At 48.9% G+C, this 22,833-nt stretch overlaps 3 protein-coding genes across 5 annotated transcripts in view; all 3 read right to left on the reverse strand.

Annotated features, from left to right (window-relative positions):
- prkcea (protein kinase C, epsilon a) overlaps positions 1–4,276 on the reverse strand; it is an 18,539-nt gene extending 14,263 nt beyond the window's left edge. The window contains exon 1 of one of the 2 annotated variants that reach the window (XM_019893745.1): positions 3,192–4,276. In XM_019893745.1, the coding sequence (XP_019749304.1) occupies positions 3,192–3,536 (345 nt within the window). In that variant the 5' untranslated portion in view covers positions 3,537–4,276. The remainder of the gene's footprint in view (positions 1–3,191) is intronic. The other variant, XM_019893743.1, reaches the window with a different exon arrangement.
- Positions 4,277–5,524: 1,248 nt separating this feature from the next.
- Positions 5,525–8,121, reverse strand: six3b (SIX homeobox 3b). Its single transcript, XM_019893752.1, has 2 exons — positions 7,041–8,121; positions 5,525–6,006 (listed from the first exon to the last, which is right to left on the reverse strand). Exons 1-2 carry the CDS (start codon positions 7,703–7,705, stop codon positions 5,862–5,864), a joined length of 810 nt encoding a protein of 269 aa, XP_019749311.1. The 5' UTR covers positions 7,706–8,121; the 3' UTR covers positions 5,525–5,861.
- A 4,359-nt stretch (positions 8,122–12,480) lies between these two features.
- Positions 12,481–22,063, reverse strand: ppm1bb (protein phosphatase, Mg2+/Mn2+ dependent, 1Bb). 2 transcript variants are annotated; one of them, XM_019893751.1, is made up of 6 exons: positions 21,650–22,062; positions 17,037–17,879; positions 16,830–16,947; positions 16,629–16,740; positions 16,164–16,221; positions 12,481–13,583 (listed from the first exon to the last, which is right to left on the reverse strand). In XM_019893751.1, exons 2-6 carry the CDS (start codon positions 17,865–17,867, stop codon positions 13,554–13,556), a joined length of 1,149 nt encoding a protein of 382 aa, XP_019749310.1. In that variant the 5' UTR covers positions 17,868–17,879; positions 21,650–22,062; the 3' UTR covers positions 12,481–13,553. The 2 variants fall into 2 exon arrangements, with proteins under 2 accessions (XP_019749310.1, XP_019749309.1); XM_019893750.1 differs by lacking the exon at positions 12,481–13,583 and adding an exon at positions 15,091–15,712 and having other exon boundaries at positions 21,650–22,063.
- Positions 22,064–22,833: the final 770 nt, after the last annotated feature.

Below are 22,833 nucleotides of genomic sequence, written 5' to 3' on the forward strand. Positions count from 1 at the left end.
CCCTCCCACCCGGCAACATCGGGACACTAAAGGCTGTATTTCAGACATTAATCCTGGCAAGTATGTGTGTGTTTGTGTTCGGTTAAGATGGCGTGGCACCGTGACGGAAAGAGCGGTGCATTCAAAAGTGTCGACATGATGAGACTAAAAAGGAAGAAAGTACCGGAACCGATGTCAACGCGCACACGCAGAGGCAATAATAAAGCGACTACTGCATGCGACGCCTTCGCAGGAGAGTGAAGCGCGGCATCTTCTCGGACAATAGTCCAGATACTGTCGCTTCTGCCGTGATGGGCGGCGAGTCCCTAGAACGAGCTCGGTGTGGACAAACAAAGGACGAGATCCCAATGCTGAGACGAGAGAGCAAAGTAACGCCAAGGCCGCAACAAGATTCCCCATTTTTACCACATTAAGATGTTTTTTTCCGAAGCCGACGCCTCCGCACACACGCACGCACACTGTTGAGCGCTACCGTGTCATCCCGATGACAGCAAACGCACCACAAGATGTAAGCGCACGTATTTGGTTCCTATTTTTGATACTATTAGTTTTGATAGACCCCAATTTGGCACCTGGATTAGGGAGTACCCGGTTCAGTACTTGGATTTGGTCGAACTGGTGATATGCGATGTCCAAAGTTGAAAATAAATCATTCAATTTCACGTGAATATGGAATCCCTTTGACAAGCATCTTTGAAGGTCTCCTTCAGAAATCCTTCATGCGTACTTTGTTGTCCCTCCTCCTCCTCCTCCTCCTCCTCTTGGTCTGTAGGTGAGTGGCTGTCACCAAGGGGACAGCCTGTCAGCGTCGCCATAGGGACGCTCTTCACAGAGCATCTCAATTACTGGGGGCGGGGGGGGGGGGGGTGTTGGAGGTGGGAGCGAGGGAGGGCTGGGGGGCAATTAATAAGCATCAAAGCCTGGTTAATATTTCACCCATGCGATGACGCCGCCGGCCGGCCGGCGAGTCTGCTGTTCGGGATGGACGGAGGGAACGGAACGGAAAAGGGACAGGCAGCGGTGGTGAAGGGTACAATTTGGCAATCTTGTTTTAGAACTTTCGACTCCGTTTAGGCGATCTTAAATAATAACAAATATGTTTGGTGACACGAGCTTTGCACCGAAAACAGCGATGATGGTTTTCAATTTTTTTCTATGAAAGGTTAACAGCCCACGTTGAAAATTGGGTGAAAATTCAAAACATGGCCACAGCACACGAGTATGGCGGCCGAGGAGTGGGGGCTGCGTTGCTGTGATGTAATGATTGACCGGCGAGCTAATCAATACGAGGACGGTCAATCAACAGAGTAATCCATACGGTCTGACCTTAGCTTGGGCAAGCGAGGGTGCGAGCGTGCCTCCACCTATTTATAGGCTACCATACGTAGCGAAAGGTGGCGTTAGCATCGTGTCACAAAACGCCTCGCCGACGTGCCGAAACATTTTCTCTCGCACGCTTCCTTCTCAATCGTGTCGCACAGCAAGCAACTGAACGATTAAAAAACAATCAATGTGTTTTGGACTTATCCGATGTGTCGTAAAATATGGAAACCAGCTTTTGGTCGTGGCTGGTTTGACCCTTGGATTTGCAGGGACCAGATCTTGCATCTGGTTTTGGTAGTACGTAGTTTTATACCTGCTTTTGGTAGTGACTGATTGAACACTTTGTTCTGTTTGTACCTGTTTTGATGCCTGCTTTTGTTCGTACCTGGTTTGGCACCTGGTTTTGGTTTTGCCTGATTTGATTTCGCACCTAGTTTTGGTCCATTCTGATTTGGTAGTAAATGATTTGGTACCTTGATGTGGTACTCGCTATTTGGCATCAGAATTTGGTGCTAAAGTGAGTTATGAGCTTGAAATGAATTAATTCAAGGCACCACTTGATTAAAACGTAGGCATCTGCAGCGCTAAATTCCAGAAAGCACATGCAGCTAATTGAACCCAGAATGCCCGGCAGAATTCCCCTTTTGTTGGAACATGAAGTGAGACGAGATAAAACAAAAGTCCCGGGGGGGTGGGGGGTGGGGGGTGACAAGATCACATGTTGTCGCTGAGGAGAAACTCTCAGGCCCCCGAACAAACGGGGCCTTTTATACGTGGCGACATACGGATGCACTGTTCCGACATCACGGTACCGAGTCAAATCTGATTACATGACAAGAAACCAGAAGTCCCGAAAAGAGCTTCAGTTGGGGGTAGGAGTGGGGGGGGGGGGGGCTACATGCGCAGCCTACATGCGCTTTGCAACCTGGACGCTCGGGAATGAAACTTCCCGTTCCTTCCAGCCTCGGGAGGAATGCGAAGAATTGTGCAGGGAGGACCGGCACCAGGGATGTGGTGAATTAGATGGGGTGGACGATTTTAAGTTAGGGAAAAAAAAAAAGAAAAAGATCAGCACACACTGGGATAGCGCAACAAACGTTTTAGTGAACAGCTTGGAGCGGTTCGGCTTTGTTGGCACCTGGATTTGGTCGTAGCCGGGATCGTATGTGGTTTTGGGAGCACTTGATTGCCACCTCTTTTAGTACTTACGGTACCTAGTTTGGCACCTGGTTTTGGGCACACCAGGTTTGAGTGGTTAGTTTTTGATTTATTAAGCACCTTATTCAGAGGTACCTGATTTGGTATCTATGTTTTGTATTAGCCCGTTTGGAACCTGGTTTTGCTAAGGCATAGTTTGGTCACTGGTTTTGGCAGTACCTGATTTGGGAGAAGCAGATTTGACATGACAAATTAGTCGTGCCTGATTTGGCAAAAGTGGGTTTGGTAATTGTTTTTGGTTGGAGTTTATAGGACACCTGGCATTGGCAGTATGTGATTTTTGGTACTTAGTTTTGAGTGTCCAGTTTTGATAGCAGCTAAAATTTGCAGGTTTTTTTTTTTTTTGGTGGGGGGGTAGTACCCGGTTTGGTGCCACTTTTCAGTTTTAGCTTTACTGTTCTGACAATGCAAGAACTCCTGAAGATGAAAGGCAAACTACTTTAGGCCAAATTATCCGCAGTCACGTAACAGGGCCAGTAAAATACTTCCTGTGCTGCATGTTGACCACACAAAATCTGTGAAATGATATATACGCGACGTGTTCTTTAACTGTATCCTCCACTTTCAAACCAAAGACCATTAAATGCAACCAAGACATCAATATTCTCACGGTCACAAGATCCCAAGAAGCTGCAGCGAAGCCCACCTACCCAGTCCTCGTAGTGCCTCGTCCCGTTCTGCAGCAGATCCTCCAGCTGGATGGTGCAGTTGGCCACGAAGTCATCGTAGCCGATGGGCGCGTCGTGGAACACGGACAGCTCCAGGCTGCGGCCCTCGCGCACCTCCGTGCAGAACTCCTGGTGCCAGGCGGGGCTGTTGGTCTTGGTGCGTGTGACCGTCTGGCCCAGGCGAGTCTGGTCTAGGTTGAGCGCCAGGTAGGGGTCCAGCAGGAAGGAGCCACTCTTGCCCACCGCGTGACGCAGAGCCCATGGGGTGGGCTTCAGGTCCACCGCCTCGCACACTCGCACCTTCAGGAGACCGCTGAACACCGGCATGGCTGATCCTTCCTTCCTGCCTTGAGCTTTCTGTGCCTTTTCCAAACAGCTTCCTTCCAATGAGTGGAGTGGGGAAATGGGGGAGCTGGTGAGGGGGCGTTCACTCCACAGAGGGGCTACATCCCATAATGATGCCTGGACTCTGCAGACATAGCAGCCGTGTGCACGTACTCAGGTCTGAGGATGACAAAGATGAAGACGTCCTATCCCTAGTTTGTTTGTTTGTTTGTTTGTTTGTGCTGGGGCACAAGTGGAAAACAAGGCCGGGGATCACAAAGCCGGGACGCCGACTAACGGCTTCCCGTGAGCGGTCTTCTTCCGTCGCCCGCCCCCCGCCACCCCTACACTTACGCATACACACCACACACGTCCACGGTGTGCCTTGCTCGGGCTCAGGGTGGGGGAGAGCGGGAGCAGCCGCGCCTAGCCATCCGGGATTGGCGCTCCAGTCTCCGGGGCCCAGTTTGTGGGCTGTCGCTCCCCCCTCCGATTCGAAAGATTAATCTCCCGCCGCTTAACCGCTCAATTCACGGCTCGCTCCCTCGTCCAAACGACGGCTCCGAGTAGTCCGCTATGGGTGCGTGTTCGGTTCCTCGGCGTTCACGAGTCCATCATTCACGTTCGTTTCTTCGCCATCGTTCGATTTCCTCGGAGTGTGTGTGAGCGTGTGTGTGAGCGTGTATATGGGTGTGTGAGCGTGCGCGCGCGCGCGTGTGCGTGTGTTTGAGTGTGTCTAAGCGCGCGCGCGCCCCCGTCAGCCTCTGTTTCCCGTCTCCGCGCGTGCCCGCAGGAAATGCGCAAAACGCGTCACTCGCGCGCGGCCCCGAGGAGAGGAAGGCTGAGGTGGGGCGCGTACACGCGGTCGTGTCTGTCAGTGTAGCCGGCGTTCATGCCAATGTAGCACTTCTGCAATTAGATTTTTGCTTCACTGTAGGACTACCAAACAAGTTAATAAAATAACTATTTCGTCGATGTTTTTTTTAATTTGTTTTTTGCTTTTACATTTAAATACATTTCAGTCTGCACTTTTCTCCTTAAAGGGGAAGTCAAGTCGATAAGGTTCTTTACAATATGTTTGATGTGCCAACGTTAAGTCTAAGCACGGTATTCTGATTAATAAAAACTGGTGAATTTTTTTTCCGGGTAAATTCAAATTCCACAAACGCAATATTAATCAGAATACCGTGTTCACATGCTAGTGGGTACACATAAAACATATTGTATGGAAAATTATTGAAATCCAAATGTACAAACATCAATACAGTAAATGTTGGTGAAAATAGCCAGTGAAACTGCGACCCCTGCTGGCCATTTTGGCGCGTCACCCAGGCTTATGTGCTTCCAGGATGTGACGTCAGATAGCAGCACGGTGTGTTCACCGACACTTGAGAAATTTCCGTGACGGGAGGGGAAAACTACTGAGATGTGACGAAATAGTGGTAGGTTCGCCGTTACCTAGGCAACGACAGCACCACCATGATTTACTTCGATTTCTGACTAGCTCAAAATGACTTCTCACTGAGGCCCGGTAGGCTGGTGGACAACTGGTTAACACGTCATCCTCACAGTGCAGAGAGGTCATGGGTTCGATTACGGGCCATTGTTTTCGTGTGTGGAGTTTTGCATGTTCTCCCTGTGCCTGCGTGGGTTTTCTCCGGGTCCTCGGGTTTAACTCCCACATTCCAAAAACACGCATGGTAGGTTTATTGAACACTTTATATTGTGTTAAGGTGTGATTGTGAGTGTGAATGGTTGTTCGTCTATGTGTGCCCTGCGAGTGGCTGGCAACCTCTGGGGAAGAAGGCTCCATCATGCCTGTGACACCCGTAAGGATAAAGTGGTTCATGTCATGGATGGATGGATGTTTCTGCAGTGTGTGTATATTAAAAAAAAAAATTTAAATCAACAATTAAAAATGAAAATCCCCAACAAGACACAAGCGCTCATGGAAGAGAATTCACTTACATTAAATACTTTTATTTATATAAAATAGCAAAACATTTGATTTCAAGTAAATAAAAACATCGTAAGTCAACATTGAATAAAACAGGACTCAAGACGAGGGATGAAGCTTTTGAGTGATTGTCTACAGCTGTGGATACTCGGGAGATATGAATAATTAAAAAAAAAAAAAAGATCTGAATATGGTTGCCACACGCAGGGGAACGTGTCAATGGGCGAGGATCGGGGGAGATTTATTGCTTGCTCTCACCTTCCTCCCGCTGGGTGGGACCACAACAGGGTCTTTGAATCCAGAGTCGATTTGTTTCCAATATTATTCGTATCATTATTCATAATAATAATAATAAGAAGAAGAAGAATGAATCACACCTCCAGGTCCGAGTCACTGTCCGTTACCGAGAGGACTGTTTGGCCGTCAGCTCGGTCCGCGTTCGCGTCCGGACTCATGCACGCCCCTCCGCCCAGGGGATGACCGACGCCCTCAGAACACATCCGGTGGTGCTGCAACCTGAGCAGGGGCGGGAAATATGTGCACTTTTGAGTTATATTGAAGATTAAAAAAAAAAAAAAAGACCTGAATGAAAAGTTGCATGATTCTGAAGCTGCCGAATGGGGAAAAACAAACGTGCTCTCAATTGTTAATTTCAATGAGGATTCGTTATCGTACATGAAAAATTTAATGGTAAAAAAAAAAAAAAAGTTGTGCATTATTTGCATTCGACTGTACTTTCACATTGCTAACGTAAAAAGACAATATTGGAGAAAAAAGTATTAACACTATTTCAGTCAGGAAAGGGAGAAATATGAATGCTTTTTTTTACACAAACAACTTGAGTGAGCTATGTAAGAAAATGGTTAGTGACGATAAAATTGATGATTTTTAAATGGAGGAAACAAGACAAAAAGTTCAGACGAAGAATAATATGAAAAAATAAAATGAAAATAGATTTCAAAGATTGTGATTTTGAAGCTTTGAGGGTATATCAAGAAACAAAATGAAAAGTGGAAATTCTCTTTTCAATTGTTAGTGTGAATCATTTTTTCAATATTACGTAAAAAAAAATAAAGTGGCATTATTTTCATTCTAGAGTCAACATTGAGAAGAAAAAACACTTGAGATAAGGAAAACGCTAAATGCGCCATCGTTCAACAGCATAAAGACAAGTTTCAATGCATGGGCAAAACCTGACGTGATTGTCCTTTAAAGCCAAATAAGAGTGTCGAGAAATTCACATGTCCCCCCCGAGAGTGCAGTTGGAGTCTGAGACAGACGCGGTTAGTTCTGCTCGATCGACATTCCCCCAAACCAACAAGTTTGAATGCCTGCGCGCTTTTACGCGTGAATGCTCCTTTTACGCACGGCTACAGCCGCCGGCGGGGCGCCGCCCTCGGCTATAGTAAAGCCACTCCGAGGGTGAGGGGATCACAGTGAAGCTCGTTTAGGCTCACAATTCTAGGGGCAAACAGCCACGGTTCCAAGTTTTCATCGCGTGTGTCAGTTAAAAACGCCCCCAAGCAACCCCACCGGCGGAAGCGTCTCACCTGTTTTTGGCGGCCGCGGCTCGGTCTCGCTGCCTGCGGTTCTTGAACCAGTTCCCCACCTGGGTCGGCGTGAGGCCGGTGGCGTGCGCCAGCTCTCGCTTCTTGCCGGGGTTCGGGTAGGGGTCCTGCAGGTACCACTCGCGCAGCAGCCCGCGCGTGCGCTCCTTGAAGCAGTGCGTCTTCTGCTCGCCGTCCCAGATGGTGCGCGGCAGCGGGAACTTCTTGCGGACGCGGTACTTGTCCACGGGGCCCAGCGGCCGGCCGCGCAGCTTCTCCGCCTCGCGGTAGTGCGCCTCCAGCCACATGGCCTGCAGCTTGCCGTGCGAAGCCCGCGTGAAGCGGTGCGTCTCCACGATGCGGTAGAGCTCGCGGAAGCTGCCGCTGTGGTAGGCCACCACGGCGCGGGCGCGCCGCACCGACTCGTGCTCCGAGATGGAGTCGCGGCCGTCCGAGGTCACCGGGAGGGACCAGAGGAAGCGCGCCAGGCGCTCCACGTCGCCCGTCTCCTCCAGCGTCTCGCACACGCTGGCGATCTGCGACGCCGAGAAGCACAGGCCCGGCAGAGGGGCGCCGGAGACCGGGGGGTCGCCGGAGGGGCCATCCGCCGGGTGGGGGAAGAGCAGGCGGGAGGCGGAGAAGAAGTCGAGGGGCGACCTGAACACCATGTGGAAGGGACGGAGACGCCCGGACCGTGTGGAGACAAGCCGCTGGGGGATGCGCTCTTTGAGTGCACCTTGGAGGGAGGGCGGGACCGTCGCTCGCACTTCTGATTGGACAGACTGACCATGCTCTCGATCAAAACATCCACAGCGAGACGCCCGCCCGCACGATCCTGAAAACCATTCGGGGGACACCACTTGATCCGACCATTTAGAATTCACTTGTTACGATGTGACGACCGATGGAAAAGTCAAAAGTCAATCAGTTAAATTGGGGATGTTTCACTGGGCGTAATTGCACAATTTGCTGTTTTATTTTGAAAAGTAGAGTTAAGGTGGTTAGCACGTTAACTTCACAGTGCACTGGGTTCAATTCCAGTGTGGAGTTTGCATGTTCTCCCGGGTCCTGCGTGGGTTTTCTCCGGGTATCGCGATTCCCTCCCACATTCCTAAGACATGCACGGCAGGCTGACTGAACACTCCAAATTGTCCCTAGGTGTGAGTGTGAGCGCGTATGGTTGTTCGTTTCTGTGTGCCCTGCGATTGGCTGGCAACCGGTTCAGGGTGTCCCCCGCCTACTGCCCGAAGACAGCTGGGATAGGCTCCAACACCCCCGGCGACAATTAACAAGATGTCCTGTGGCCAGATAGCGATCAATCGACATGGACGGACAGGGAGCCGGGCTGATGGACGGACGGCGCGTGTATCTCGCGCCGCTCTAATCACTTTTGTCTGTTCTCTCATATTGTTAAAACTGGGCGCAAATCCGCATTCTCGTCGATGCTTGGATTAAAGCGGGGCTAACATTAGTCTAATGGCGGCGCATCGTTCAATCAACATTAACACATGTTGGTGGGCCGGCAGCGGCATATGCTTGGGAGCGTGCCACTTTTGGCCAAGTGGGGGTCCGGAAGGGCAGTTCACGTCAGGGATCGATACGTTTGAACGGTCCAAATGTGTTTTGGAGGCGGGGCAAAATGAAGAGCCATGACATACTTTTGTCGAATTTATCGCACATCAATTCCCCCTTTGCCGTCAACTCTGCCGGATGATGCGATGCAGATGTGCTGTGGGTGTGAAGAAAGGGGTCCCGCGGGTGCTTTGAAAGGGGTTACGTCCAATTAGCCGCAACGACGGGCCTTGGGGGCTGGTTTGCGTTGTTGGCAAATCTTGCGCCACTTTTTCACTGCAGATGATGTTTGTCGAGGTAATCCCTTCATCTTGCACTTAAATCCGTTTTACGTTGTCATGAGCGTAAGGAAAAAGACCTTGTGTCAATCAATTATACTTTGGTTACAATGCAAACATTATCAGGTCTTCTTTTATTTTGAAGAGCTAAAGAAGACGCAAGAGGCGCACATTTACCGGATATAGATATATGACAAGAAAGTTATTTTCCTTCACAATATTAAAAAAGTGGGAAATTTCAATATTTTTTTACAAAAAATATTACAACAGATAAAATTGTGACGTTACAACTGTACATATAATTTTATGGAAAATGTTTCCCAAAAAGTTTGAATAGTTCGAACAGTTTTATGAAAAAGTGGTCATTTTATGGGGGGAAAAATGCAACCAAAGTGGACACAACTTTGTGAAAATAGTCAAAATGACTTCCATTTTTACAAAAAGTCTTATTTATACAAGGTCATTACAGCGTGCGTCATTTGGGTAAAATTACCGGTCTCATCCTCGTCCCAGTTTGACTATTTTCGTGACATGATGACTTTATTTACATTAAAGTACTACTTTGTATTTGTAACATTAGAACATTGAACTTTCTTTTTTTTTTTTAAGAGCATTTCATCTCTTCTTCTGCTTTGCTTATATTTTGTATTGTGGCGATGTCACGTAGCTGGATTAAGCGGTCCAAAATACATTGAAAAAGCAATTTTGCCCCCACCCCTATAAAAGAGTCATCCACACCATGACGGGTCCACACAAGCGACAATCAAGTCGCTTGTCCCCTTTCAGAGGCGGAACAATTAGTGTAAAGATGGACGACACTTTCGGAGTGCTTATCCTTGCTCTGCGGTAAACAAAACAAAAAAACCCAGCCCCCAATTAACCTCTCCGCTGACCTCTGACAACTTAACACTGACCTCTTAAGCCCCCTCCCCCACCTCAACCAAACTTTAACTGTACCTGACGCCATTAGGAGGGGCACGGGGGTCACCCTGAGCCTCCTCGGTCTTCGTTAAGCCGCTAATCACTTCCTGCCTCTTTGGGGGACTTTTGTTTGGTGTGCACTCGCCAGCAGAGTTTTTGGCACAATGGTGTGGGCAGGGGGTAGGACGGTGGTGGTGGTGGTGGTGTGTGTGTAGGGGGGCAAGAGGCATTAGCTTAGCATAGCGTCAGGAAGTAAAAATAAAAACATCTGGGCTTCACGAGATAATCAAAAATGAGAGGAAAAAAAAAAGGCAGTCGCCTGCAGGTATTGTCAGGTGGAACATGTGGAAGGGACCAATGCCGCGGGTGTCGCAGATGTGCACAAACAACATGGAGACAGGTGGGGGCGGGGGGTGAACACAAACATGAAAACACAAAACGGACAAACAAGATAATCAGATAATTTGACTAATAAATCCGCAGATTGGGGCAGATGTTGGGCCCCGTGTGGGCATGGGGAGTCACGACAGTGTCACGTGATGGCTGAAATAACTGACGGTGAACGTGGCCGGGCAAGCCACAAAAAAAAACAAACAGCTGGAGCACAAATCGATATCTGCTAATGGACAAACGCAAGGTAGACATTAGCATGATTGGCCACACAAAGCTAAACATGACTTTGAATTTAAAAAAAATGTGTGTGTGTGTGTGTGTGTGTGTATATATATATATTATATATATATATATATATATATATATATAGATTTGAAATTTTCTTACTAAGATCTAGGATTATTCATTTCAACATTCAACAAATTTACTTTTTGAAAATGTTTTTTTTTTTTGTTGGACACCAACGATATATTTCAAATTTTATTACTTTTAAATAGATCACCGAATTGAATGCTTTGTTGTGCAACGGCAATTCGTATTTATTCAAAATAGTGTCAAACATCTTTCCTCATTGAAATGAGTGGCACCAATTTGTTTCGACCCCACCCCCAAAAAAATCCTAACGTCTTTTATTTGTAATACTTTTGAATTTTTCTCAGGAACAGTTTTGAGTAATTCATACAGCAGTTTGTCATCTGCAGTGTTGTGCAGAAGCATGTCCTCATAGAGTCACCTACAAAATCCAATCCATACTGTCAGAGATTAAGTTCACAGATGGACAAAATAATCCAGGCCCTCAATGACATTTTTGATTGATACTGTCAGAGATTAAGTTCACAGATGGACAAAATTGAGGCCTTTTCCAATATTTTGGCAACCATTTGTTTTAGCCAGCGAAGAAGGTCAAAATATGATATTAAGGTTCGATTTAAACATCCGCTAAATCGTCTTTGGTGGCTTTTAAACACACACAAAAACGACATGCGTGAAAGGAGATGGAGAAAGCTAAATTAAAAAAAAAAAAAACAGGCGAAAGGTGGGGTGACATTGTGAGTGAAGGGGGGGGGCTTTTTGGGGCAGGTCTTGTCTGGTTTTAGGAAGGTGGGGGGTAATCCCCCTCTAATCCGCCGCATGTTAACCTATCTGAGCAGCAAGAGCCAGATTATCCCGATAACAATGGCCGGCCGCTCATCTTCTAAATTATTCCACTCAAAATCATATGCTTCACGCAGAGCTGAGCGTGGGCATTCGCCCGAGGGACGGTGGCAGGGGTGGGGGGGGGGGCACTGCAATTTGTAACCATGCATAGAAATTGGGACGACTAATTTTGCAGAATTTCCATAAGATTAAACAAATAAAAAGAGCAATGATAAAGACCGAGACAGTAAATGGCAACAATCAAAACAAGGACTCATTTTTGTGGGAGTCAGTTGAAAATATTTGTTGTTGTGATTGTAAGCACCCGCGGTTGTTTGTCGAGGTGTGCCTTGCGATCGGCTGCCAACCAGTTCAGCGTGTACCCGAAAACAGCTGGGATAGGCTCCACTTAATGGAGTATCTGTGACTGAGTGTTTGTGGCTTTCAAACGCAGGCTCTGGCCTGGTGAGTGACATGGGTGGCGCTGCGAATCGAGTTGGATGCCTGCTAATTGGTGAGCACGGTAGAACTGCATTTTGGTGTGTTTTGTTTGCTTTTCTTGACACAAACGAATGAAAGGGGAGGAGATTAAATACGATCCCCCGGCTAGGGTGCGCATATGCTACTTTCTAACGGGTCAACATCGTTTCATCACTAACCCTTAAGTGGATTGTGGGCGCGCGTGTGCCAAACAATCATCCAAATTGAATGTAACCCCCCCCCCAAAAAAAAAAACATCCACTGTACTGTATTATTCATACAGTATATTTGGATTGCTCATTCACATTTGAACACAAATCCTCTAATCCCACCGAGGATTGAGAAGACTTTAAAGACGCAATGTGATTATGATTTAAACGAGTGTCACAGATTAGATGGGGCTCCAATTTTGTGGTAGCGCAACGTTATTCGAGTGCAAAGGCCCAAATCGTTTTAGCAAAAGCAGCATATGCTGTGAGCACCTGTTTTATTCTTAACAGGGTCATCTTGCCTCAAACAAGAAAAAGAAGAACTAAAATATCGGCTTCTTTTAATCTCGATTTTTGCCCAAATAGGATTTCTTGAGACTAAGACGCCACAAAATGTCAGAGAACAAAAAAGTGATCAAAACATTTCTCAAGCTAATATTCACAACACTGAGCTCTCCTCGTCACCTTTTATTTTGAAAACACCCACTGCACTTCCTCGCGGGAGAGAAAAGGATATCCAGCACTTGACCGTGGCGGGGTTTCTTTCCCCTTTTCTCTCGTTTTATTTAATATATAGACGCTTTTTTCTGTAATCAAATGTTGAGTGCAAACAAACAAACAAACAACAGCAATACAAACATGAGAACCAGAAACGTACTGAATTATTTTTAAAACGACCACTTCACTCACTCTACGAAGCGAGCGGCTAAGGAACCTCATGGACGATGGAGGAAAAAAAAAAACAATTGAAACAACATGCCGCCATGTGCACTTCCAAGTGTGCTAGGAAAGGGAGGGTACGTAAGGTCACGGCCCCCTCCCCCCTCACCAACAATCAGAAAGTCCAACCAGTGATACTACACTCTTAAGCACCCCTTTTAAACGCTTACCCACGTCCACAAGATCCATTCTGCCTTTCCTTAATGTCTGATCATCACCTCAAGAGTCCAGAAGCTGCTGAAGGGGGGCGGGGTCAGGGGGGCGGAGTCAGTCAGTGTCAATCAATCAATGACATGTCTTTGAACATGTGGAGTCCTCATGCAGCGCGGCCTGCGTGGGTGGCACAACACATACAGCACGTGCGGAAAGTGTTAATGCGTGTTTGGCGTGGAAGAAGGGGGGGAAAGAAAAATGACAAACTGTGACACACGCGCGGTCCTCACGGCATTGTGAAGTCAGGCGTCGATTATTCAGGGAGGAGGAAAAAAAAAAAAAAAGTAAAAATCTTGACCATCACAATGCTTCAGTCCATAAAATCTTGACAATTTCCCCTTCCCAATTTGAGGCGGTCTGCATGTGTGGATGCGCGTCATGTTGTCGTCCCACCTGCACAGGCGCGCGCGCGCGCACACACACACACACACACACAACGTGCGCGCACACAACCGACACACTCCAACACACACCAAAAGTCCCCTTAAAGTGGAGAAAGAACATGGCGCAAGGGAGAGCCTCTTCCTCCTCCTCCTCCTGCTCCGGATGCAATCCAGCGCCTCGGCGGAGGGGGACGCAGGCGGTCGCCACGGCTACCAGGGGTCTTCCGGCTCGCTGGCGCACTGGGCGGGTCAAAGAGAAGGGAGGGAGACGGTTAGTTTCAAGGGTAGCTTTAAATAGCGCCGGGTTGCACTCCAAAGCAGCGGGTGCATCTTTGCACCGAGTCCGATGACGGGACAAACGACCTAACGGCGACTCACCTTGCCGGGTGTCGCCGGGACACCTGTCGGGACTTAAAAACGGGTATGGGAGGGGCAAGCTTTGCTCAGAGGCGGAAATAATGTCTCTGTGGCTTTCGGAAGAGTCAATTAGCATCTTTTGTGAAAGTTTTGCAGTCCAAATTGGGTTCCTTCTGTTGCTTTCAATCGGACAGAGCCACAACTGAAGCTCGGAATTCGGAGCGGTCGAAGAACCTTTGGGGCCGGTTCTGAAACTTTGTCACCACCTCCTTCCGTTAAATAGGTTGGAAAACGGCACCGAATCATACCCACTGTTCTTGTGTCAGATTTCTCATCTGCACCACGTCCATCAATTCACATTGGGATGAGGATGACGATGAGGATGTTGGGGGACCGGTTCGCACACAAGACACGACATAGCAATGTACCTGAAATCATTTTTATTTACCATGCGAGACTGATTTGGCCCCATGTAACCGGACTCACGCACGCACGCACGCACACACGCAAAGTGCCTTGGATACATGTGTGACCTGATTCGGTGTGTACCTTACAATAATTAACGCTCGGTGTGTTTGTGTTCAACTTCCCATGGATGGAGTGTTAGCTAACATTGAAGCCTCAAGGTGGCTCTCATTTTTAAATGACGCGGGTAGTGGGGACACCCTCGAAACCCAACCACCCACACACACACACACACACACACACACACACACACACACAACTACACGCACAGACAGGAGACAATTTGCAGTTTAAAAAAAAAAAAAAAAAAGGATAATCTCAGCAGCAATCATTGGTCACCTGCTCAGTCTCACACACACAAACATGTCACCTTGCATACCAACACACGTACACACGCACACTGACACAAGAGTGTGTTCTGAGTGTGAAAAGAAAATAGTGGAGTGTGTCCGGGATAGCAGTTCTGAGTGTCCCCTTTTTGTCCCATCCAGTGCAAGTTGGGTGTGGGGCATAAGAGGAAGGGGGGGGGGGTGCAACTGGGGGTACCGGCAAGTAATGCTCAAGCCAAGGCTCCACTTATATGCAGGCACTCTCGCCATGAAGCTTTTCATGTTTGTTAACAATAAACACTTCCAGATGGCAAAACAAAAAAAAAACCCTTAACTAAAAACATCAAAAATGCAGTTTGGGGTTTGCAAAACTAGACATAACCAAAGGTTGTGCTTTTTTTCCATATTTCCTTCAAAATCGCGATCAACTCCAGCAGAACGTTTGAGCGAGGTGGCATATCTTTGGAAGCCACAAAGCCGAACGGCTAGCCTGCTAGCTAACGTCAGCTCGACAGCACGCAATCCGTTTCAGCGCCAAAAGGGCACTCCTATGTGCCATTCCTCCATTTTTCCCTATCAACTGACCTGTTGAAACGTCAATGTCAATTTTGCCACCTGGAAGTGCATGGGACGAAAAGGTGGGTCGTTTTCGGTCGAGTGTCAAAACGGGTGCCTGGCTGGCTGACAAGCGAGCAAGAAGGGGGCGGGGTGGGGGGTGGAAGCGCAGAACAGGAAGTTGACATCGGCCCCGGGTGTCAACTAAAGAGGCAGAACGTGAGCAGACGAACGTTTTCTGAAACTCAGGATCGAGAGTAACGATGTGACGGAGGAAAAGACGAGGACGAGGAGGAAAGGAAGAGGAGGAGGAGAAGGAGCGGTCCGTCAAGACAGGAGTCAAAAGGCGGGATCGGACTCAGGAGCGAGCGCGTCTTGGCAGGCGTCGGACTCGGCAGCGGCGGGTGAGGGCGGGGGCGAGGGGGGAGAGGGAGGGGAGGCGGTTCGCTCCCGGCCGTCGTCGTGGTCGCCTCCGCCGTCGGTTCTCCTGCGCTGGCCCGCTCCTTCGGGGCGCAGCTGGTAGGCGGCCAGGGAATCCTCCAGGGCGGCGCGGTACTGCCCCCGGTGGTGGAGGCGGAACTGCCGCAGCGCCTCCAGCAGGTGAGCCGCCGGGCCGCTGCCGCCTTCTCCCTCCTCACTCTCCTCCTCTCCCCCCGCACAAGCCTGAGGTAACACGCCAGGGGGTCAGACTCTGCTGGGGGCACACGCCGCCGCCACCACCACACACACGCACGCACGCACGCACCCACACTATTGCGTCAAAAGAAGGCTTGTCATGGCGTCATGCCTCGGCTCCCTCTTTAGCTTGAACATCAACCCGTCGCCATATTTGCAATGAATGCACAGAGACACCCACAGACAGTAGAAAAGACACACACCCCCCAAGGTGCGTACACACTCTCACTAACGTGGAGCCCGAGATACACACCTTAGGAAACTTACTAAGACACACACACACACACACACACACACACACACACACACACACACACACACACACACACACACACACACACAGCTGGAGTGCATGTGTGGATGACATGAAGAGGTGAGCGGTTATGAAGAGGTGAGTGCTTTGGTTGGGGGTATAAAGAAGAAAGAACTGCAGACTCACCCCTTCTTCTTCTTTGTGAGGGTTCAGCTTGTTGTACACTGCTTCGATCACGCTTCGTCTGCGCAAGGGAAAAAAATATATATATGTATACACGCACAGAGCGACTCACTTAGCCAAAATGCAGAGACACTGATTTTATGGAGGTTGCTTAAGAGCTACACATTGTTATCCTTCCTGTGGGTGTACATGAGGATCAGAGCCAATTGTTTTTTTTCCTTGGAAATCATTTTCCCCCAAATTTGTTTTGCTTTTTGTTGTATGCCCCCCCGCCCAAAGACGGCGAGGATAGGCTCCAGCACGCCCTCGGCGACCCTCGTGAGGAGAAGCGGATTAGAAACGGCTGGATTTCCCCTGAAACCAAACAAGCTCTTTCACCAGCATTAACTTTCATCCCGACAAATCAACTCCAATGATTTGCGAATCAAAAGAAATCAACGAATCGCCCGCCCCTCGCGTGTTACCTACTTGCTAGCCAGGCCTCCACCCGGTGGAAGGTTGGGGATGTTCTCTGTGGCGATGCTCCTCAGCACGGACACCAGGTCGGGCGTTCCGGCCTCGCCGCAGTTGGCGAGGAGCTCTGGAAATCGGGGAAAAATAAGAACGGGCACCGGGTTAGCCTTCCTGAGCCGAGGAGAGGCTTGAATTTAAACGCGGTGGTGCGCTGACCCTCGACGCGGGCCTCCAGATATTTGTCCAACTCTTCCTCTTTCTTGACGGCCTCCTCTGAGATTTTGGGAGCGCCGGGTAGACACACCAGGACCACGCTCATGTTGTCTCTGCTCCCCTGCAGCGTGACAGTGCAGATGTCAAAGGCAAGCGAATGCCGGGACCAAAGACACAGACGAACTCGCTCTCGCATCTTTTGCAGCTTACTTTGTGGAGGCAGGTGTCCACCACCGCGTTGCACACCTTCTCCAGGTCCTCGCACACCAGAAGTCGCGAACGCACAAACTCGCACAGCTCCTCGTTGGACATGACGTCCCAGATGCCGTCGCAGGCGAGCACCACGAACTCGTCCCCCTCGGCCGCCCGCTCCAGCACGCACACCTCGGGCTCGGGGCTCACCAGCTGCTCTGTGGGCCCCTTGCCGTCCACGCATTTGTAGTCATAGTCCCCCAGGGCCCGAGAAACGGCCAGAGAGCCGTTTACCCTCTGGATCATGACCGAGCCGCCGGCCTTTTGGATCCGCTCCTTCTCGCGCGGGTTGCAGGGCTTGTGGTCCTGCGTGGAGAAGCCCACCTTGTTGTCTCGGCTCAGCACGGCCCGCGAGTCTCCGCAGTTAATGAAGTAGAGGTGGCTGGGGCTGAGCAGCACGCACACCGCCGTGGAGCCGCTGCGGTCCAGGCCCTGCCGCAGGTCGGAGAAGCTGCGCATGTACTCGTCGATTTTCAGAAAGCCCGCCCGGATGCCGTCCTTCACGCCCTCCACGGAGCCGGGCCCCGAGCTGAACTCGGCGCCGCCGGACAAGATGTGCTCCAGCAGGTGGCCGGAGCAGTAGTTGGCCACGCGGGAGCCGGCGTGGCCGTCGTAGACCGCGAAGAAGGACCAGTCGGTGAGTCCGTGGGGGAGGCCGACCACGGCCGTGTGGGCGTCCTCCATCTCCACCCGCCAGCCCTGCATGGAGCTCAGGCCGTAGCGAAGGCCGTTGCCGTCGCCGTGGGCGCTGTGCTTCTCGGTCTTCGGCTTGTCCAGGAACGCACCCATTGCTGCCTACAGCTGAAGACCAACCGGGGGGAGACGAGGGGGAGAGCACAAAGAAGTTACGTTGGCAGCAGCGTGGCGCCAAACACGTTTTCATCGTGGGCCGCGTCGTGGTTAAGGTGACCTCTCAAAGATCTCAAAATCATCTGCCGCCGTTCTGGCTTTGCCCAGGCAAATAAATGCCGGCTCCACCGTGACACCAATTTGCCAGTGTGAAGGCAGCATCCATTACAAAAACGACGACGCGTTAAACCGTTTAGTGTTTGGAACATTAGCCAAGTAGCCAATGAAATGAGCCTTCTGTAAATCATCTGCTCGGTTCCTTTTTGGTGCGCGTCAGCACTTTGGCAGGACTTAAAACGCCGCCTAAGTGATGGAGCGCTTTTAATGACTTAGCGCACGGAGAGAGCCACAGTTCCTGACAATAAAGACAAGGATCGCAGCGGGGGAAAGTGGGCGGGGGGGGGGGATTACGGCAATGTCTCTAAAGCCTCTTCCAGTATACAAAGAGCCACGCAGGGCGGCCAATGCTATTAGCCAAGTTGGCTAGGGAAGCCAGTGTCACGCCGGAGCGTAAGCAGTGGGTCAAAGTGCAACCTGGTAAATAGAAAGATAGATAGAAAAGCTTTATTAGTCTAAAAATTGTGATGACATCAGGGAGGGAATAACTGTAATAGTCTGAAATTCATGTCAGACTTGCGCTGACAACATGCTGGGCCATTTGGTGACTCCAAGAGCGAAAAAAGAAGTCAGCAGGTTCGAGAACTTCATCTATTCGGTCTGTGGAGAGGCTCTGTAGAAATTTTCAATCCCACTCTCTTACAATTGTTGATTACTCTTCTCCAAGTGAGGAGGCGATGTTTGCAACGGTCGAAAATTTTGTTTTTTTTGACTAAACGCAAAGAAAATGAGTCTGCTTGCATTGAGGACGACAGAAACCGGAAAATATTCCCTTTTGAGAAGTTGAAATCCCCAGCAGCAAAATTTCAAATAAAACATTGTCCCTGAGCGATAACTCAGTCATCAAAATAATTGTACATTGCTTTGATTAGCAATTAGTTGCAATTTAGGACAAATGGATAATGATCAATTTGAACGAGTGGCAGCACTTCCTGGCATTTTCCCTTCAAAACATTCTCAGAAACTTTTCATTTTGATGCCCAACACAAGTTTTCTCAGCATTACAAAAGCCATCTGACATATCGATTTCCTCCCATGCGACATGATGGGAATGTGCCCAAAAAAGGCCGCCTCTACAACCGTTTTCGTCGGAATGCGCGCATGTGTGTGTGAGGAAACACTCTATTAATACACTGGGGCCGCTTTAGGTTTCACGGCCGGGGCGGGCCACGACGCCATTGTGGAAAATGAAACCCTCCCGACCCGGCCCGCCACTCAGCGCGCGAGCGACGTCGGGAGGAACGCGAGAGCAGAGACCTGGTATGTTCGCGGCCGGCAGTGATTCTGGTTAAAAATAAAACAAACACGCAGCCGTCGCCTAGCAACCACCCACCCTGCAGGCTTAGCTTCATTCATCGACAACGATTCCCCCGCCCCCCGTAAACTACCGTGTGTCTCAAACACAAGCGCTGCAAGCGAGAAGGAAGGAAGGGGCATTGCATCATCCTGCCGTTAAAGCCCTCAATGGAGACAGGCAGGAGCGCTGTCAAAATAAACACGGCATACTCCCACGACACGTTAACACGGGAACGCCGCAAAGCCACCGCTTAAGCCATCACACAAAAAAAAAAAAACACTTGTCGTCCCCCGCCCCGTGACCGCGGGATCGACCCCGAAACCCAGCCTCAGACGCGTACGTCTGCCAAAAAAGCAGCAACTACAAAGAGGGAAGTGGAAGGTCGGGGTTGATTACATAACGCTGCGGAGTGTTGCTCTGAAGAGGAGACGCGGTTAGCGTGGAAGGTTCTAGCCACTAATTCTGATGGCTAATTTGTTTGGAGGTCTGCCATGCTGCGACGCACAGTAAACGCACGCAATTTGGCAGTTCGTTGTCTGGGGCGCGTCGTTTTTGGGTGGCCTTTGACCAGATACAGCCAAATTTGAATTGACCAGATACGCACTTTCAGTTGGGTACCACATTAGCTGTTTTCAAATTCTTGTTCTCAGTCCAACAAAGTAGAAAGAATATACATCGGCCTCTGAGCGTCCCTCGATGGTGTTTAGATGCGCTGCTGCTCCGAGTGGGTAAAGTAGCAGTTGTTTGAAAATGTGCATCGTTGCCATAACGTCTATGCTCATTTCCGTTAGCCCATCTATGGCGTGTCACTTTAAGCAGGGGTGTCAAACTCCTGGAGGGCCGCTGTCCTGCATGTTTTCCAAGTCTCCCTGTTGCAAAACACCTGATTCAAATGAACAGGCTCAATGTCAGGCTTCCGCAGAGCTTGCTGATGATCTGATCATTTGAATTGTAACAGGGAGACTTGGAAAACATGCAGGACGGCGGCCCTCCAGGAACTGAGTTTGACATCCCTGCTTTAAAGGTTAGCATGAAGGTAACAAGCTAACTGTTATTCGATGAAATGACACCTTCGACCTAAAATGCTGTACAAATAGCCCACCCATCTCCTACATACTAAATTGCGTATCTCTGTGACGCTTATCTGGTGTTATTGTCGTAAAGGCGGGAGATATTAGACTCTCCCATGAATTAAATAATTTTTTGCTGACCAACTTGTTGCTTGGGCAGCAACCATGATGCATCAACTTTTTTGGGGTCATTTTTAAATCTGCGTGGGTTTTGTTTTTTTGTCTCTGTACAATGGCTCTATCAGCTGGTGAGCAAGGTACCATGCACACGCCCAACATCAGGTGAGGTCACAGACCCCTAAACTGTGCCACAGCTTGTGTTGACTCACTGACTTACATTTACACCACGCTTGTTTGGTACGATTTGGTGAAGTTGTCATCGGGAACACTTCACAAGACTGCAAGTCAATGTTGAGTACGTTTTTAATTCGAGTGGATACGTAAAATGTCTTTCATCTTATCCATGGCTCATTTGCCTTTATTTTAGCATACAACTCACCGATAAAACCAAAACATTCAAATATAATAAATCTAGCAATTTTTTTATTCTAATACAGATGATTATTTTGCGTGTGCTTGTTTAAATAAATACACGGGAGAGGCCCTTGATAATTAAAAAAAAATCGCCTATCAAATCGCAGTCGCCATATTGGTGGGGGGGTTAGGATTATTTGCGATGATTAGATTCTCTGAAAATCGTTCGGTGTGCGAGTGTAATCCCAGCATCGTTACAACCTGGAGGCTAAGCTAACCTGCTCCACAGTGACAATGACAAAAATCCGCTCGATTACATATCTGGCAGGCTTCGGGTCATTGCCCCACAACAAAAATAGCTTTATTGCTAACTATGTAGCTTGACCCGTTTACGTCATTCCAACTCCGACTTTTAAAAACAACCTTTTTAATCGGAGCAACCGCGGCTGTTTATGACGACGACTGGTGATGATTGGTTGGGGGGGGGGTAACTTTGAAAACTTCACTGTTGTCGTTAAAGACTTTTCAAACTCTGCTAGGCCTTGGCGTTAAAACGCACAAGTTAAGGATCCATTCATGCGCGCGTGTATTTTCGTCCCAAAACCCAATGATGAATTTAACTCAAATCCAAAAACCTAATGTAACTCAAAACGATCCCAGTGTTGCTGCGGAAAGGCCTACTTACGAGTGACACTCCAATGCTAAAGTGTTAGCACACTCACACAGACACACACACACAGGCGGATTTAGCATGGGCTACTTACGTTATCCCGTCGTTCCACCAGTCCGGATCCAATCTTTGCCGGCTTGTCGTCGTCGAAAAGCCCCGAGAAGCTTCTCTGCGGAGCTACGTTTCCTTATTTGAGCGAGAAGGACAAAACGGGGAAAGGGAAAAGAATAATGATTCGAGGTTGGCCTCAGTTGAGCGGCGTTAAATCCTCTCTCGGTGGTTCCCTGCTTGGATGGCGTTGATTTTTACGCATGTTTGACGCTATACTTCGGCCCCCCTCAGCATTGAATGCAAGAAAATTCCGTTTAAAAAAAGGTGGGGGAGAAGGAGAAGTGGGTAATATTATACAACAGTGACAAACGTAACACTTTGCTCCATTGAAAGGCCCACGAGCAGAGCTTTCCTTCGACTTTGGGTGCTGAACAAGAGGAGGTGTTATTTTGGGTACGCGCTCGCTGATTGGTGGAAAGGTCCCCGGGTCGAGACGTTAGCTAATTTGCTGCCTTCCATGTCAATTAGCCAAACACGACGCGCTCATTGGTTTATTATCTGACACCTCCCAACGCGCTCGTTCACTGATACCTGGTGCACCGTCGAGGCGGAGTTCAAAAAACGGGGGCGAAAACGTCAGCGCTCCCGAGGGCACAACTTTGAAATCGACCCACAAAAGTGAAGTTCAAAAAAGATTTTAAACGATAATGAAACACCTGTGGGAAGCTTAAATGTGTATAAAAAGCTTCTGTGATGCTCCACATTTTACCCCTCGTAGGGTCCCGAAAGGTAGAAATGAAGCGCCCCGCTTTCATGTCGAAAAATGTCTTGAGTCATGCTTTTGACTTTTCTCCTTTTTGTACGGCTGGCTGCACCCACGACACTTTGCACATTGATCCCTGCTCACCTTATCATAAGGACACACACATACACAAGCAATCATTACTGTGCACAATGCCATCTCATGCACAAGATGTATTTGAGCAGTGATGGGCAATCAAGAGCTGAAACGCTTCCGGAACCACTGAGCTGCATTTGAAACCTACATTTTAGTATTTGTCCAATAAATGTTTTCTTTTATTCTTAACAGTTTATTCTCTTCATTTCGGGATTCCTTGGCTGCACTGCTTGGAGTAGAAGCATGTTTTCTTTTTTGTCCAATTAGATTTCAGCTTCCCATGTTTTGCAGTGTCAAAAAAATCTGCTCAAATGATCTTTTGCTGTTTA

The sequence above is a fragment of the Hippocampus comes genome, unplaced genomic scaffold, assembly GCF_001891065.2.
Source record: "Hippocampus comes isolate QL1 unplaced genomic scaffold, H_comes_QL1_v1.1 scaffold31, whole genome shotgun sequence".
Lineage (NCBI taxonomy): Eukaryota > Metazoa > Chordata > Actinopteri > Syngnathiformes > Syngnathidae > Hippocampus > Hippocampus comes.

Bases quoted from the DNA above. Each gene is read 5' to 3' on its own strand.
- six3b (XM_019893752.1), bottom strand. From the start codon at position 7,705: ATGGTGTTCAGGTCGCCCCTCGACTTCTTCTCCGCCTCCCGCCTGCTC. The intron at 6,007-7,040 runs GTGAGACGCTTC...GCCCCTGCTCAG, and splicing joins GCCGCGGCCGCCAAAAACAG to GTTGCAGCACCACCGGATGT.
- ppm1bb (XM_019893750.1), bottom strand. From the start codon at position 17,867: ATGGGTGCGTTCCTGGACAAGCCGAAGACCGAGAAGCACAGCGCCCAC. The intron at 16,222-16,628 runs GTAGGTAACACG...TCCCTTGCGCAG, and splicing joins GGTGGAGGCCTGGCTAGCAA to ACGAAGCGTGATCGAAGCAG. The intron at 15,713-16,163 runs GTGAGTCTGCAG...GTGTTACCTCAG, and splicing joins CTCACAAAGAAGAAGAAGGG to GCTTGTGCGGGGGGAGAGGA.